Genomic DNA, 16,725 nt, shown 5'->3' with positions numbered 1-16,725 from the left:
CATGAGTGGCACGGGTGGGGGACATTTTTTGTGGAACTTGAAATGTCAGATGGAAATTTTCGCACTGTGTACACATTGTATATATTTATTACTTGAACAGGGGCCACAGAGTGGCACTGGTGGGGGACTGTTTGGTGAAATTTGACAAATGTAAAAAAATTGTACTGGAAAAAGTTTGTATAGTCTCCGAAAATGTCGGATGAATTTTGTTTGAATGGTTCAGAAATTGTATATATTTACCAATTGAATAAAGTATATTTTGAAATAAAAAAAAAAAAAAATATTTCCTCAATCTATGACAATGATTCTGTTGGCCTGTCCAATAGCTTTCTCCTGAATATCCCCCTAAACCAAGTCACCTTTCAGACAGGGGAGGTGGATGAGATGAGAAAACCTTCAACAAATGGATGTGTAACAGGGTCATGTCAAAGACCCCGCTGACCATCGATCACCCATTCACACCAGTACTATTTCATCCCACTTTCTCATCCACTCCCTATGCGCTTGGGGCAAATTGTAGAGGCCAATTAACCTGGAAACCCTTTGGAATGTGGGAGAAAACCGGTAATCCAGAGAAAACCCTCACGGTCATATGACGAACGTGCAAACTCCACACAAACAGTGCCCGAGGTCAGGAACAAACCCAGGTCTCTGGCGCGGTGAGGCAGTGGCTCTACCCGCTGCGACACTGTGCCACCCGGTACGTACAACAGGTGGATTCTTGCCACATACGCTTCCAAACGACTTGTTCACTTGGATCGACCATTTTGAAGAGTTTGAAATGGAATGTTCATTAAACACTGGATGTCCCTTCGTTTCATGGTTAAATCAGTCCCAAATCAGCAGGGTTCCTCTCCACCGATTTGTCTCCACCGAGCTGTCTCTGAGAAGTTAGGCATCACCTTGGTACTTAGTCTAAATAACCCATACAGTGGCCTTATCCCACTGAACCGTCCTCTCACCAACTAGAGAGCAGTCCTGACCTCCCATCTACCTCATTGGAGACCCTCGGACTCAGTTGGCCGACTTTCTTGGTTTATACCCTTGCCTGGTCTGTACAGTGTGGACGGCTGATTGTTGTTGTACAGCTCCGGTAGTAGCAAACAACCTCGTGGTGGTGGTGTGTATGGAATAAACTGTTTGTGGGAATATGTTATGGGGAATGGATTTGGGGAATATCCAATACCGTGTGGGTAGCAAGGGTGTGGAGGTGGTGGACAATGTGACTGGTGAATGAAACTGGGTGTGGTGTGAGGGTGAAGGTTGTGGGGGGTGAGGTTTGTCCCGAATTCCCAGTTTTTTGATTCAAACTCGGAGATGCCAGGTAGTTTCGGGGCTATTTTTTTTCGTTGAGGTTTTTCAATGTGCGGGTGAGGGGTGTTGTGGCCCGAGTACCTACGGCTGACGGACGCTACGGACATTGTCCGAGTTGTGGGTGAGGGAGTACGGGGGGGGTAGGGAAAGTGGGACTGAGGTGTGTATTTATTCAGCGACTGTGGGGTGTTGTGGGTGTGTGACCTCCTGTGTAGAGTTTGGGTTAGTATTTGTTCAGGCGATGTGATTGTTCTTAGGCTGTGTGATAATGTGGTGAGGGTTTGGGTCCATTCGTGGTGGTGTATGATTGCTGGTTGTATGCGAGGTGGTGTGCGTGCACACCAGGGTGTAGGTGAGCCTGGGCAAGGGTGGGTGTGGGTGGTTGGTGTGTGTGTGTGTGGTGTGGGCAAAGAAAGCAAGTGGTCAGGACAAGTCCCTGTGGCAGGCAGGCCAGTAAGGGCTGCAATTGCCACAGACTGAGTGGCGTGTGTGGTGTGTGTGTGTGTGTGTGAGTGTGTGTGTGTGGGTGAGCGTGTGTGTCAGTGGGTGAGCGTGTGTGTCAGTGGGTGAGCGTGAGTGTGTGTGTGTGGGTCGGATAGCCTACTCCCGCACCTACATTTTTCCTAACTACACACACAGACAGCTCCAGCAGTCAGGATTGAACCCGTGACTCTGGAGCTGTGAGGCAGCTGCTCTACCCGCTGCACAGCTACATTCTCTGGAGCATTTACTGGGATGGTCGCCTGTTTCCTGGCCTGTTGGTTCCCTTGCCCACCCCCACCACCACAATCTTCACCCAGAGACGAGGTGGCACGGTGGTGCGGTGGTAGACATACCGTTTACATCACAGCGCCAAAGACCCGGGTTCCATCCTGACCTCGGGTTTCTTGGTTTCTTGGTCCTCCAAAATATTCCAAATGGAATTTAAACTGGAGGTTGGGGAGGGAGGACTTAAGCCAGAAAGGGTTATTGGGAAGAAAGAGCTACTTTAAATGTAGTTGCATCTGGTTGGGTAACTATAGTAGGGTGGAGATTATTCCATGATTTAATTGAGCGGGGGAAGAACGAATTGCTGTACCAACACATCTGTCTTTGTAGCTGGGATCACAAATTGGATCGAATGCCCTCGTCTGCTCCTAATTGGTTTGGGTTTGGTGTAGGTCTTGTGATCTATGTCGAGCTGACCATTTAACATTTTGTAAAAACTGATCAAACGGTGAGCTTCACGTCTGTCTTGGAGAGGGTTCCACCCCAGAGAATACTGACCCCAGAGGTGCTGTCGGTATAGAGTTTGCACGTTCTCGCTGTGACTGCGTGGGTTTTCTCCGGGTGCTCCGGTTTCCTCCCACATTCCAAAATCGTACAGGTTTGTCGGTTAATTGGCTTCTGTAAATTGTAAACTTTCCCCAGTGTGTAGGATAGTGCTAGTGTACAGGGTGATCGCTCGTCGGCGTGGACTCGATGGGGCGAAGGGCCTGTTTTCGCGCTGTATCTATAAAGACTAGAGGTGAAAATACTATGACCAATGAATGTTTAGGACGGCCAGTCACATACTACTCTTGTGTTTCTTACCCTACGAGCATTAGGGTCAAGTAGGGTCAGTATGGACTTGTTGGGCTGAAGGGCTGGTTCTGAACTGTATGACTCAATGCCCAGTATAGAGTGTGAGGTCGGCAAGCACTCACCTTCTGCCATTAAGGCCAGTTGCAACATTTACAGGATGAATCGAAGACTAATCCAGTGGCACAGCTCTTCAGGTAGGTCCGACCATTGGCGCACTGGTAGAACTTGTTCTTGTCCTTGGGATCGGGGAAGGTACCGTTCGCTTTGCCCTTACAGAAGCCACTGCCTCCACCGCCACTGCCTCCACCACCGCTGCTGCCACCGCCTCCACCACCACTAGGAGCATCAGTAGGTGGGACCGCCGGCTTCAATGTGGTCTTGGATGGGACGCAAGCTGCAAAGAAACACAGTTTGTTATAAGTTCTCCTAAATTCATAGGAGAATTAGGTGATTTAGACCATTGGGTTTACTCCACTATTCAATCATGGTTGATCTATCCCTCCCTCTCAACCCCATTCTCCTGCCTTCTCCCCATAATATCAAGGAACTGTGGATGCAGGTCTACAAAGTGTGAATATCCCAGTCAATGGGATTATGCCACTGAACCCCCCCTCTCACCAACACCTGAGCGGTCCTGACCTCCCATCTACCCCAGATGCTGGTCTATAAAAAGAGACACAATGTGCTGGAGTAACTCAGTTGCTTGTTCCCTATACCCACCACCCTCTGTGTGGGAAAACGTAGCTATCATACCTAGTCCCACCACTATCTGCCTCCACCACCACCCCTGGTAGCGTGTTCCAGGCACCCACCACCCTCTGTGTGAAGGACTTGTCCCGCACATTCCCATTACCTCCAGAGATGCCAAGGCCAGAGTGCAGACTGTTGATGAGGGGGTAGGGTCCCTGGTGACAGAAGGCACCGGAGAAGTCATCCAGAGCCAGATCCCAGACCATAGCTCCTCCAAAGTTGTTCTTCTTCAGCCACTCAACCTGGAAGACACAGTTCACAACTTTACACCAGCACCCCTCAGTCAATAATGGCGTCTACAATGCGCTGTAGAAAGCTTTCTATCGGGATTCATCACAGCACGGTTTGGGAAATAAAAACAGAAATTCCAAGTTTCCCTGATGTGAATCCTAACCCCATTCTCCTGCCTTCTCCCCATAACCCATGACACCCGAACACCATGAATTTATGGTGAGCTGGAAATTTTATGCAGAATGTTAACGACAAAAGATTCTAAGGATTTTGAAGCATAATTCTGGAGCTCACTGTTGGAAACTCTGCAGTAGATATTGAGATAAACGAGACCACGATGGTTCACGCGGAAAGGGTGGAACTTCGATGTTCAGATGTACCTTGTCTCCGAAGCTCTTGACGTTGTCATAGCCGACCCATATTCCATTCTTGAAGGCGTACGGGGTGTCTTGTGGGGCGTTCCATTCGCTGGTGGCACCGTTCAGGAACCCGCAGATCTGTCCAGAGACGGAGATGTTAGGGACCAATCTTGTCGAGGTGGAAAAAAATCATGAGAGGAACAGATCAGGTAAACACAAACGCAGAGTCGGCGAATCGAGAACCAGAGGACATAAGGTGAGGGAGAAAGATTTAATAGGAATGGTGCTGGCTTGAAGGGCCGAATGGCCTACTCCTGCACCTATTGTCTATTAAATCTGAGGGGTAACCATTTGACTCCAAGGGTGGTGGGTGGAAATAGTGACAAAGGCTGGAGGGGAACAGGAGACAAAATAGTGTCAGATACTGAGAGGAGAGGGGAAGAGAGATGTGCAAAGAGGAAGAAAGAGTAGAGAGAGATGTTGAGGAGAAATACATGAAAGAGAAAAAAAGAAAGAGGAGAAAGATATATAAAGAGAGGAAAGAGCGATATGTCCAGAAAGTGGAGGAGAGAGATATAAAGCCGGAGGGAGGGATGTGGAGAGAAGGAGATAGTGGGGAGGGCAAAGAGGAATGGGAGGATAGAAGGGAAATGGGGATCTCTTGAGAGGAGGGGAACGGAGAACGTGGGTGTGCGATGTTTCGGGTGGAGATCCTTCCTCAGGTTCCAGCACCATCTATGTTTGTGGTTATTCAGTATTGGATTGGAAGATAACATTGAATAAAGAGCCATGCGGTTGGATTGGTCGGTAGGTACAGTACCTCATAGTAGGCCAGGAAGCCGGCTGTGCGGGTGTATTTGCCGGCTGGACCAGCGCCTCCTGCTGGGGCACCCACGGCCGTGCTGGACGAGGTCAGTCTGAATGTGTGTCCGTAGGTGGGGAAGCCCACATTCAACTTCTCCACTGGAGCCCCCTTGCCCTTCCAGTAGTTCATGGCGTATTCCTGCAGGGCCACAGTTGGCATCAAAGGACTTTAGGCTCATGTTTACGTTTAGGTTTATTATTGTCACGTGTACCGAGGCACAGTGAAAAGTCTCCAAACAAATCAGATAATACCGTACATAAATACAATCAAATCAAACTCGGGTACAATAGGTAGAACAAAGGGGAAGATACAGAGTGAAGAATATAGTTCTCAGCATCGTAGCGCATCAGTTCCAGAGACAAAGTCCAATGTCCGCAATGGGGTAGAGGTGAATCGGACAGTACCCTAGCGTATGGAAGGACCATTCAGAAGCCTGATAGCAGAGGGGAAGAAGCTGTTCCTGAGTCTGGTGGTGCGCGCTTTCAAGCTTCTGCACCTTCTGCTAGACAGGACCAGGGTGAAGGAGAAATGACTGGGGTGGGACAAGTCTTTGTTCTGTTGGCTGCTTTTCTGAGGAAGCGTGAAGTGTAGATGGAGTTAATGGTGAGGAGTGTGGTCTGTGTGATGCACTGGGCTCCATCCACATCTCTGCAATTTCTTGTGGTCTTGGGCTCAGAGCTGTTCCCAAACCTAGTTGTGATGCAACTCCACAGTCTGCTCTCCATGGTGTATGGAACACTTATATGGACTTGGCAAAATGGGTTTATTAATTCGAGAGAGGAATTGAAAAAGTTGAGCAGGATTTATTTTTCTTGAGCACTTACCACATTGAAGTAGATGTTGGTGTAATCCTTGTCATTAGGCAGGGGATAGAGGGGGCTGTTCTCTCCAGTAACGTGGCTCCAGGGACCATAGAAATCGTAGGTCATCACGTTGAAGAAGTCAATTACCCTGCAAGAGAGGAGACAGGTCACCCTGATACTCCATGCATCAAATTAACATCAGAATGCAGAACAGTACAACACAGGAACAGGCCCTTCTGCCCACAATGTCCGTGCCAAACATGACGGCAAGATAAACTCATCTCCACTGTCTACACGTGATCCATTTCCCTCCATTCCTTGTATATCTACAAGCCACTTAAACACCACTATCGCATCTGCCTCCACCACCACCCCTGGCAGCACGTTCCAGGCACCCACCACTATCTCTGTAAAAAAAAAACATGCACATCTCCTTTAAACTTGAACATGATGCCAAGTCCATCACTTATCTACCTGCACATCACCAACATCCCTCCATGCCTGGCATGATCATGTGCCTAACTAAAGGTCTTTTAAATGCCACTAAGATATCTGTTTCAACCACCACCTCAGCAGGTTCTGACTGTCTACACTATCTATGCCTCTAGTGATTTTATAAATTTCTATCAAGTCTCTCCTCAACCTCTGACGTTCCAGAGGAAACAATGCAAGTTTGTCGAACCTCTCCCTGTAGCTAATCCCCTCTAATCCAGGCAGCGCTCTGGTAACTCTCCTCTGAACCGTCTCTAAAGCCTCCACATGCTTCCTGTAATGGAGACGACCAGACCTGCACGCAATGCTCTAAATGCCTCCTGGCTAAAGACCTACAGAGCTGCAAGTTGGCTTCCTGACTCTCACACTCAATGCCCCGACTGATGAAGGCATTGAATGCTTTAGGGTTGTGGATGGATCTCAATCACCGTGCTGGAAGCTCCCACCATTGAAATTGTGGAGCCATGAAAAACTAGTTCAAATACGACGTCAAACTCGCTAAACGCCCACAGGAAAAGTTGGGTTTCTTTGTATGTGGAAGGACACTCACTTGCTGAGCTGAGGAACCTCGTAGCCAGTATCGATGTTGCTCTTCCCACCAGCAACGGAAGCCGAGAGCAGCAGTCGTGGCTTTCCTGCGCTTTTCCCTTCGGCCTCGAAGGTAGCCATCAGCTCCTGTGGGTCAGAGAGATCGAGGGCTCCTTTAGCAAGAGGTCAAGTCTAGTCTTAGGAAGGGTCCTGACCAGAAACATCGCCTATCCTTTTTCCTCAGAGATGCTGCCTGACCCGCTGAGTCACTCCGACACTTTGTGTCAATTTCAATTTTAGTTCAGTTTGGTTTAGAGATGCAGCTTGGAAACAGGCCCATCGGCCCATCGAGTCCATGCTGATCAGCGATTACCCTTTCACTCTAGTTATATCCTACATACTTGGGACAATTTACTGAAGCCAATTAACCTACAAACCCACACATATTTGGAGTGTGGGAGGAATCAAGAGCACCTGAGGTCACAGGGAGAACGTACAAACTCCGTACAGACAGCATCCATGGTCAGGATCGATCAGGCGTCTCTGGCGCTGTGGGGCAGCAACTCTACCGCTGCGCCACCGTGTCAACCAAGAGTGGGGAAGAAACCTTTTAATCCCCACTCAAAATGGTGCTTGGTTCAAACTTTATTAAACTTTATTAAATTCTTAAATTCTGAATTCTTAAAATCCTTTGTGAAAATCTGTCCTTGGTGATCTTGACAATAAGGTTACATTTATTGGATACATTTTCAAGTCATAGAGTTATGCTGCGTGGAGCCCAACCTGCCCACACCGACCAATATGTCCCATCTACACTAGTCCCACAAAGTGCTGGAGTAACTCAGCGGGTCAGGCAGCATCTGTGGAGAACATGGATAGGTGACGTTTCACAGAGTGCTGGAGTAACTCAGCAGGTCAGGCAGCATCTGTGGAGAACATGGATAGGTGACGTTTCACAGAGTGCTGGAGAACTCAGCGGGTCAGGCAGCATCTGCGGAGATAAAGGATAGGTTTGGCCTGCGTTTGGCCCATTTATTTTAAAGAAACTCATAGTGAGATGTACTTGACCGAACCTGAGCCAGGATAGTGTAGAGATGCTTGTCAACGGGAGGACTTCCTCGAGATCCAGGATATTCCCAGTCGATGTCCAGACCGTCAAAGCCGTATCCTCTCAGGAAGGCGATGACTGACTTGATGAAGATTTGCCGAGTTCCTGATGAGGCGACCATCGCGGTGAATCTGCAGGAGGGATGAATGTGGGGAGAGGAGTTAGAAATTAAATGTGCCGGAGACACAAGGAACTGTAGTGACGGCCGCTGTACTCAGGGACGCAGTGAATCTGCTGTTATATCCTATCATGTACAGATTCACCTTCGCCTTCATTAAATGTTCGTGGTTAAAAAATTACTCCTTTCTCCTGCTATTATCCGAAGTTTCATGTGAAATTATTATTTCTGAAAATGACGTTTAGTTCAGAGATACGGCGTGGAAACATGCCCTTCGGCCCCCCCCAGTCTGCACCGACCAGCGATCTCCGCTCACTAACACTATCCTACACACACACAAGGGACAATTTACATTTATAACAAGCCAATTAACCTACAAATTTGTATGTCTTTGGAGTGTGGGAACAAACTGAAGATCTCTGAGAAAACCCAGGAGGTCACAGGGAGAACGTACAAACTCCGTACAGACAGCACCCGTAGTCAGGATCGAACCTGGGTCTCTGGTGCTGTAAGCGCAATAAGGCAGCAACTCTACCGCTGTGCCACACACTATTGAAAGGATTCTTTCGGAAAATTATGTTATTTTACTTTTTGGCAAACAATATCCTATATTGTTCAAATTACAATTTGCAAACTGCTCTGTTTAATAATACTCCTGAAACAGTTCACTGTAAAATTATCCCCTCGATATTTATCTCTGTGTATATCATTACAGGATGTTTAGGCACTAAAAAACTCTGAAATAGGCAGGCAAAAAGGCATAATAAAACTACAAAGGCATTTATTGACATAAAAAGGCATGTATTTCCACCCCCAAAATATGGTTAAAAATGAAAATATAAAGTTATAGTATATTAAATGACCAAAGTTGCCTGGTTACTAGCATTTTTCAAATTATCTGGTGTTAAACTATGCCGTCTGTCAGACAGAATATTCTTCAGTTGTGAAAAACTTATTTGTACCCCAGCTGAGGTCACTGGTGCATACCAGAAACAAGCTACAGACTCTGTATTCATGTCGATATCTTGTGCATTACAATTACCTTTGAGAACTTTAGCTATGTTTTGTATTTCCTCATGATCTTTGTTAGCTAAAATCACTCTCTCATAATTTCCTTATATGTCTTTACCTACATCGCCAGGAACTTTACGAATATCGTCAGTTACTTTGTGGAAAACCTGCAAGTTATTCACTAACGTCTTACCACCTTTCTCAAGGGAAGTGGTAGCTTGTGGGAAGTTTGCAAAATTGGAAGCAATGAATAGGTGTTGGGGAAGACTGAACCAGCGGGCAGCGGCACGAATGAATGAATGACTGACAGTGGCGCCCCCAGTTTCATCCCGGTGGTGAAAATCTTCTTGTAATTTATACTATGTTAACACTTGAATAATAACATTAATATTAACGTGTTAATATAGAAAATGTCATTGTAATCATGGTACAACTAGACAAAATAGCATGACCTTTTAGCAAAACAGCAAAAAAAGGCTGATTTAGCCACTCGATCGTGAAAAAGGCATCTTGGTAAAACCATCAAAAAAAGGCATGAAACGGCACATGGCATTTATGGCAAAATTACCAAACACACCCACTGTTTACGTCGGGCACATCGAACTGCAGGTGCTGGTTTACAAAAAGAAAAGACACAAAGCGCTGGAGTAAATCAGCGGGTCAGGCAGCATCTCTGGAGAACATGGATAGGTGACGATTCGGGTCAAGCCCCTTCTTCAGGCTGAGTTACTGAGGAGTTACTCCAACACGTTGTGTCTTTCAATATTAATTCCATATCACAGTCAATTGAAAAATAACTTTTTTTAATCTAATTCTAATGTAAACGTTTCCATCTTACTTCTGAGTGCCAAAGTTCCAGCCTCCAACGGACAGCAGAGTCTTGAGGTTTGAATTCCTTAAAAAAAAATAGACAAAATGTGGTTTAAGAATGATGTTTAGAACAACAAAACATTTTCAGAACTTCTCAGGAACTTCTGGATCTTCTGTTTTTTTCGCCCCTTTGGTGTTACGTTTAGTTGAGGGGATTTGCCTCAGTCTGGATCTCAAGGGGGTCACAGAAAATGAGGTGCAAGTTTATGCAACAAGGCTTCATAAGCAATGGGCCAGTCTCACTCTGGGCTGAAGGGCCTATTTCCTCAATCTATGACAATGATTCTGGTGGCCTGTCCAATAGCTTTCTCCTGAATATCCCCCTAAACCAAGTCACCTTTCAGACAGGGGAGGTGGATGAGAGGAGAAAACCTTCAACAAATGTTTGTGTAACAGGGTCATGTCAAAGACCCCGCTGACCATCGATCACCCATTCACACCAGTACTATTTCATCCCACTTTCTCATCCACTCCCTATGCACTTGGGGCAAATTGTAGAGGCCAATTAACCTGGAAACCCTTTGGAATGTGGGAGAAAACCGGTAATCCAGAGAAAACCCTCACGGTCATATGACGAACGTGCAAACTACACACAAACAGTGCCCGAGGTCAGGAACAAACCCAGGTCTCTGGCGCGGTGAGGCAGTGGCTCTACCCGCTGCGACACTGTGCCACCCGGTACGTACAACAGGTGGATTCTTGCCACATACGCTTCCAAACGACTTGTTCACTTGGATCGACCATTTTGAAGAGTTTGAAATGGAATGTTCATTAAACACTGGATGTCCCTTCGCTTCATGGTTAAATTAGTCCCAAATCAGCAGGGTTCCTCTCCACCGATTTGTCTCCACCGAGCTGTCTCTGAGAAGTTAGGCATCACCTTGGTACTTAGTCTAAATAACCCATACAGTGGCCTTATCCCACTGAACCGTCCTCTCACCAACTAGAGAGCAGTCCTGACCTCCCATCTACCTCATTGGAGACCCTCGGACTATATTTAATCAGACGTCATTGGACTTTATCTTGCACTAAACATTATACCCTTGATCCTGTGTCTGTACAGTGTGGACGGCCTGATTGTAACCATGTACAGTCTTTCCGCCGACTAGTTAGCACGCAACAAAAAGCTTTTTGTTGTACCATGGTACACGTGACAATAATAAACTAAACTAAATTAACTGTGGAATATGGGTTATGGAATATGGATTTGGGGAATATCCAATACAGTGACTGGTTAGCAAGCAACAAAAACTTTTCACTGTATCAGTACAGGTTGACAATGAACTAAACTGGACAATGTAAACATCGCGTACAATGCCCAGCATTTGAGAAACAAGGTTAAGCCCCTGTCCCACTTTCCCGAGTTACTCCCGAATTCTCCTGAGTTTTCCCCTTGATTCAAACTCGGAGATGCCAGCCGTAGGTACTCGGGGCTATTTTTTTTTACTCGTGGACATTTTTCAACATGCTGAAAAAACGTCCCGACTTACCTGATGCCCCGAGTACCTACGGCTCTACGGACTCGCTACGGACATTGTCCGAGTTTGAATCAACGGGAAAAACTCGGGAGAATTTGTGGGTAACTCGGGAAAGTGGGACAGAGGCGTTAGTATTTATTCAGCGACTGTACTTGTTCTTCAGGCTGTTGACCTCCTGGTAGAGTTTTGGGTCGTTCCATTCGTAGGTGGCGATCTGATTGCTCTTCATTCCAGCGAAGGCGTAGATAATGTGCGTGCAGAGGCAAGGGTCCACGCTCTGGACCATGTATTTACCCTCTCCTGGTCTGTACTGCGCCCAGTTGGTGAAGTAACACACCAGCCTGTAGGCAGAGCCTGGGCAAGGGAGGGACAGGGTGGTCAGGACAATGTCTCTGTGGCACTCACACAAAGCAAAGCAAAGCAAGGCTGCAATTGCACAAAGACTCACCCAGTTGCAGGCAGGCCAGTAAGACCACCGCTGGAACAGAAAACAGAGCAGCGTGTTAGAATTATGACAAACCGTAATAAGTCAGGGGTTATGGGGAGAAGACAGAAGAATGGGGTTGAGAGGGAAAGATAGATCAGCCATGATTGTGTGGCTAGAGTGCACTTGATGGGCCGAATGGCCTAATTCTGCTCCTATCACGTATGAAATTATGAAACCTTGGCTGTATTACGGCCTCTACACAATGACACTGTTATGTAAGTGGTTGGGAAACTATGAAGATCTATCTTGTGGGTAGCACGGTGGAGCAGTGGTAGAGTTGCTGCCTCACAGCGCCAGAGCCCCAGGTTCGATCTTGACTATGGGTGTTGAACGTGTGTGGAATTTGTACATCAACCCTGTTATGCTTACAATTCTAGTATAAATTTGATTGTTCTGTTTCTGGTACATATGACAATAACATTCTTAACTCCCTCCCCCTGTGACCAAGTGGGTTTTCTCCAGGAGCTCTGGTTTCCTCCCAAATGTACTCGTCCAAATATCTTTTAAATGTTATTATACTTGCCTCATCTGCCTCCTCTGGCAGATCGTTCCATATACTCACCTCCCTCTGGGCAACAGGTTAGAGTCATAGAGTCACACAGCGCAGAAACAGGCCCTTTGGCCCAATTTGTCCATGCTGACCAAGATGCCCCATCTAAGCTTGTCCCAGTTGCCCCTGGATTCACCTTTAATTCTTTGCCCTCTCACATTCAGTGTCAATGCCCTGTAGTTTTAGACTCCCCTTCCCTGGAGAAAGGCAGAGACCATCCTTCATATCTCTGCCCCTCGTGATTTTCTAAATGTCTCTGAAGATTTTCACAGAGAGCTGGAGTAATTCAGCGGGTCAGGCAACTTCTCCGGAGAGAAGGAATGGGTGACGTTTCGGGTCCGTTGGAAAATACAAAATATTAAGAAACTACGAACTGCAGAAGTTGATTTACACCAAAGATAGACACAAAGTGCTGGAGTATCACAGCGGGTCAGGCAGCATCTCTGGAGAAAAAGGTTGGGTAGAGTCGAGACCCTTCTTCAGACACCTTTATAATAAAACTTGAGAAACAATTTAACCTGTTCTCATCATTTAATGTCTAAACCTGATTCTTTCAAAAAGTATTCCAATATCAAAAGGAATGAAACAACAAAAGGTTCTTACCTGTTCCAAGAAGTAGCTTTGCCATCTTGTTACTGTTGCTGACTAGACCTGAGCTGCCTCTTTTATACAATGAGCTTATCACGAACAATAATCCAATCTGTTTGTCGTTCCCTTTATCGGAAAGAAAGGGCAGTCACGATGATCCTCCTGCTATTTACAAAGGGAAAATAATAGTTCTTATCTTGACTTCAATATTTTCTCTTCAATAATACCTCGTCCCCTGTTCAATGTCATTCAGATTGTTCACCTTCATTTTCACCTCAAGACTGTTTCTGAGCTTGATTGGAAATGACTTAGAAACGTAGAAACATGGAAAGTAGGCGCAGGAGTAGGGCATTTAGCCAGCACCGCCATTCAATTATGATCATAGCTATTCGTCCACAATTAGTACCCTGTTCCTCCTTTCTCCCCATATCCCTTGATTCCATTAGCCCTATGAGCTAACTCTCTTGAAAACATCCAGTGAATTGGCCTCCACTGCCTTCTGATGCATAGAATTCCACAGATTCATAACTCTGGGTGAAAATGTTTTTCCTCATTTCAGTCCTAAATGACCTACCCTTTATTCTTAAACTGTGACCCGTGGTTCTGGACTCCCCCAACATCGGGGACATTTTTCCTGCATCTTGCCTGTCCAATCCCTTAAGAATTTTGTATGTTTCTGTAAGATCCCCTCTCATTCTTCTAAATTCCAGTGAATATCAGCCCAGTCGACCCATTCTTTCATCATATGACAGTCTCGCCATCCCAGGAATTAACCAGGTGAACCTACGCTGCATTCCCTCAATAGCAAGAATGCCCTTTCTCAAATTACGAGACCAAAACTGCAGGTGTGGTCTTACCATGGCCCTATACAACTGCAGTAGGACCTCCTTGTCCCGCTTCACAAATCCTCTCGCTATGAAGGCCAACATGCCATTTGCTTTCTTCACTGCCTGCTGTACCTGCATGTTTATTTTTAGTGACTGGTGTACAAGCACACCGAGGTCTCATTGCATCTTCCCTTTTCCTAATCTGACAACATTCAGATAATAATCTACATTCTCCCCATAACCTCTGACACCTGTACAAATCAACAATCTATCCATCTCTGCATTAAAAATATCCGTCGACTTGGCCTCCACAGACAGCCTTCCGTGGGAATGAATTCCACAGATTCACCACCCTCTTACTAAAGAAATAGAATAGAATAGAATAGAATAGAATCTTTAATTGCCACGCAACCAGGGTTGGTGGTATTTGGGTTCGGTACATGATGGTACACTGCTTTTGTTACATACCACTAATAACACAGATCACTGTAATAAAGTGCATCCATACCACATCACAAATCACAAATCTCACCAACAATACATAGTGCAAAAGAACAAACAAAGACCATAGACAAGACACTGTATACATCAAAAGTCATATTATTGTCTGATTATTGGACGGAATTGAGAGTTCTTATTGCTGAGGGGAAGAAACTGTTTTTAAAGCGGGTGGTTTTAGTAGCAAGTGACCTGAGGCGCCTCCCCGAAGGGAGAGACTGAAAAAGGTGATTTGCTGGATGGGAGTGGTCCGAGATGATCTTTTTTGCCCGTTGTGAGGTACGTTGGAGATAACTTGAATGGATTGAGGGGAGGGGGGAGTTGATGATCCTGGAGGCCTTGGAGACAATGCGTTGTATTCTGTGTAGTGAGTGACTATCGGTGTTACCGTACCAGACTGTGATTGAGGAGGTGATGATGCTTTCAATGATTGATTGATAGAAACGGACCAGGAGGTGTTTATCAACTCTGAACTTTTTGAGCTGTCTGAGGAAATATAGACGTTGTTGACCTTTCTTGATGACGTGGTCTGCATTGATGTGCCATTTTAGATTATTGGAGATATAGGTGCCTAGAAACTTAAATGAGTTCGTGGAGGTTATGGGGTGAGAGTTGACATGGACCGGGGGTTTGTGGTTTTGATTGCGTCTAAAATCTATGATGATTTCTAAGGTTTTTGAAGTATTAAGCTGAAGGTTGTTGTCTGCGCACCATTTAACTGCGCTATCGACTGTTAGATGGTATTGTGATTCTTTGTTATCTGAGATTAGGCCAATTATTGTTGTGTCGTCTGCATATTTAAAAATTTTAACTGAGCTGCATTGGGATGTGAGGTTGTTGGTGTAAAGTGAGAAGAGCTGGGTTAATTCTGAGGTTTTGACCTCTTGTCCGAGACTCCCCCACTAGTGGATTACGTGCAGGCTGAAGAGATTAGTTTAACTTCTTGGCATCATGATCAACATCATGTTCAGCACGGACATTGTGGGCCGAAGGGCCTGTACCTGTGCTGCACTATTCAATGTTCTATGTTACATCGTCTTCTCAATCACAGTGGAGCGGGTGGGTGGCCAGAACGAGACGTGGTGGAGACACAAGCAGGATGTGTGGGGCGCCTGGTTGGCCGCTGGCAGCTGGGATGACGTTGTTCTTGTTAAACGTTAACGGCTGATGCAACGACACATTTGGCAGAGGGTGGAGAGGTCGCGGCTGACTCCGGCCAATGCTCCGTGGGAGGCAGTGATTGGTTGAAAGTACGTGAGGGCTGACAATGAGGGTCAGGAGAAGCCGGGAGTCGGTATAAAAGGAGCGAGCGATGGCAGGAGATGTGAACAAGACCGACCCCGTCACCCTGTGTGGAGACTCCGGAGCTGGTAACCAACCCTGTGGATCCTTCAAGTGTCTGTGAGTGATGGGGGTGGGATTGTCTCTGTTCACTGTTCCCCCAGTTCAGAAGCCTAATAGCAGAGGGGAAGAAACTGTTCCTGAGTCTGGTGGTGCGCGCTTTCAAGCTTCTGTACCTTCTGCTAGACAGGACCAGGGAGAAGGAGGATTGACTGGGGTGGGACAAGTGATGGAGTCATAGAGTCATAAGCGAGACCTTCGGCCCAACTTACCCGCGCCCACCAACGTGTCCCATTAAAACTAGACCCATCTGCCTGCGTTTGACCCTTACCCCTCTAATCCTGTCCTATCAATGTACCTGTCTAACTGTTTCTTAATCATTGTGATAGTACCTGCCTCAACTACCTCTTCCGGCAGCTCGTTCCAAACACCCTCTACCCTTTGTGTAAAAAAGTCACCCCTCAGTTTCCCATTAAATCTTTCCCCCCCTCGCCTTAAACCGATGTCCTCTGGTTCTCGATTCCCCAACTCTGGGCGGGTTCAGGGAATGTCATCATGAATCCTACTGAGTTGCAATAAGGTGACCCATTCTTTCACCCACAGGACCATGGGACTGCAGAGATGGATAGGATTCATGGTCCTTGTGGAGATGGTGTGGCAAGTCTCCGGAACTGGAACAGGTCCGATCTCCAGAGAAAGGGGAGAGGAAGCAAACTTGGCTGGGCGGAACGCACGGGAGCCTCGGCAAGTCAACAATGACCAGCTTCCAAGATGCACGGACAAGCCAGGCTCTGCTGGTGATCACCCTTTAATCATTAGTCTGCAGGTTGTCGTTGTGTCTCTGGATGGTTCTATTACGCTGCCCTGTAAAATATCCAATCATTACAGTAAACCTAGCCTCGTCATATGGAAAAAAGACGGTGTTGCCATTGCAACGTATCACA

At 46.5% G+C, this 16,725-nt stretch overlaps 1 protein-coding gene across 1 annotated transcript in view; it reads right to left on the bottom strand.

The window, feature by feature from the left end:
• The window catches only part of LOC116987047 (acidic mammalian chitinase-like), a 28,819-nt gene extending 15,452 nt beyond the window's left edge, over positions 1-13,367 (bottom strand). Inside the window, exons 1-3 of the mRNA XM_033042940.1 lie at positions 13,131-13,367; positions 11,939-11,968; positions 11,643-11,844 (exon numbers count right to left, since the gene is read on the bottom strand). Coding sequence (XP_032898831.1) covers positions 11,643-11,844; positions 11,939-11,968; positions 13,131-13,155 — 257 coding nt within the window. The 5' untranslated portion in view covers positions 13,156-13,367. The remainder of the gene's footprint in view (positions 1-11,642; positions 11,845-11,938; positions 11,969-13,130) is intronic.
• Between the last annotated feature and the right edge of the window lie 3,358 nt (positions 13,368-16,725).

Source organism: Amblyraja radiata, chromosome 24, assembly GCF_010909765.2.
Source record: "Amblyraja radiata isolate CabotCenter1 chromosome 24, sAmbRad1.1.pri, whole genome shotgun sequence".
In the NCBI taxonomy this organism is placed as follows: Eukaryota; Metazoa; Chordata; class Chondrichthyes; order Rajiformes; family Rajidae; genus Amblyraja; species Amblyraja radiata.
The sequence above is the reverse complement of the archived record's forward strand: the minus strand, read 5'-3'. Positions and strand labels throughout refer to the sequence as shown.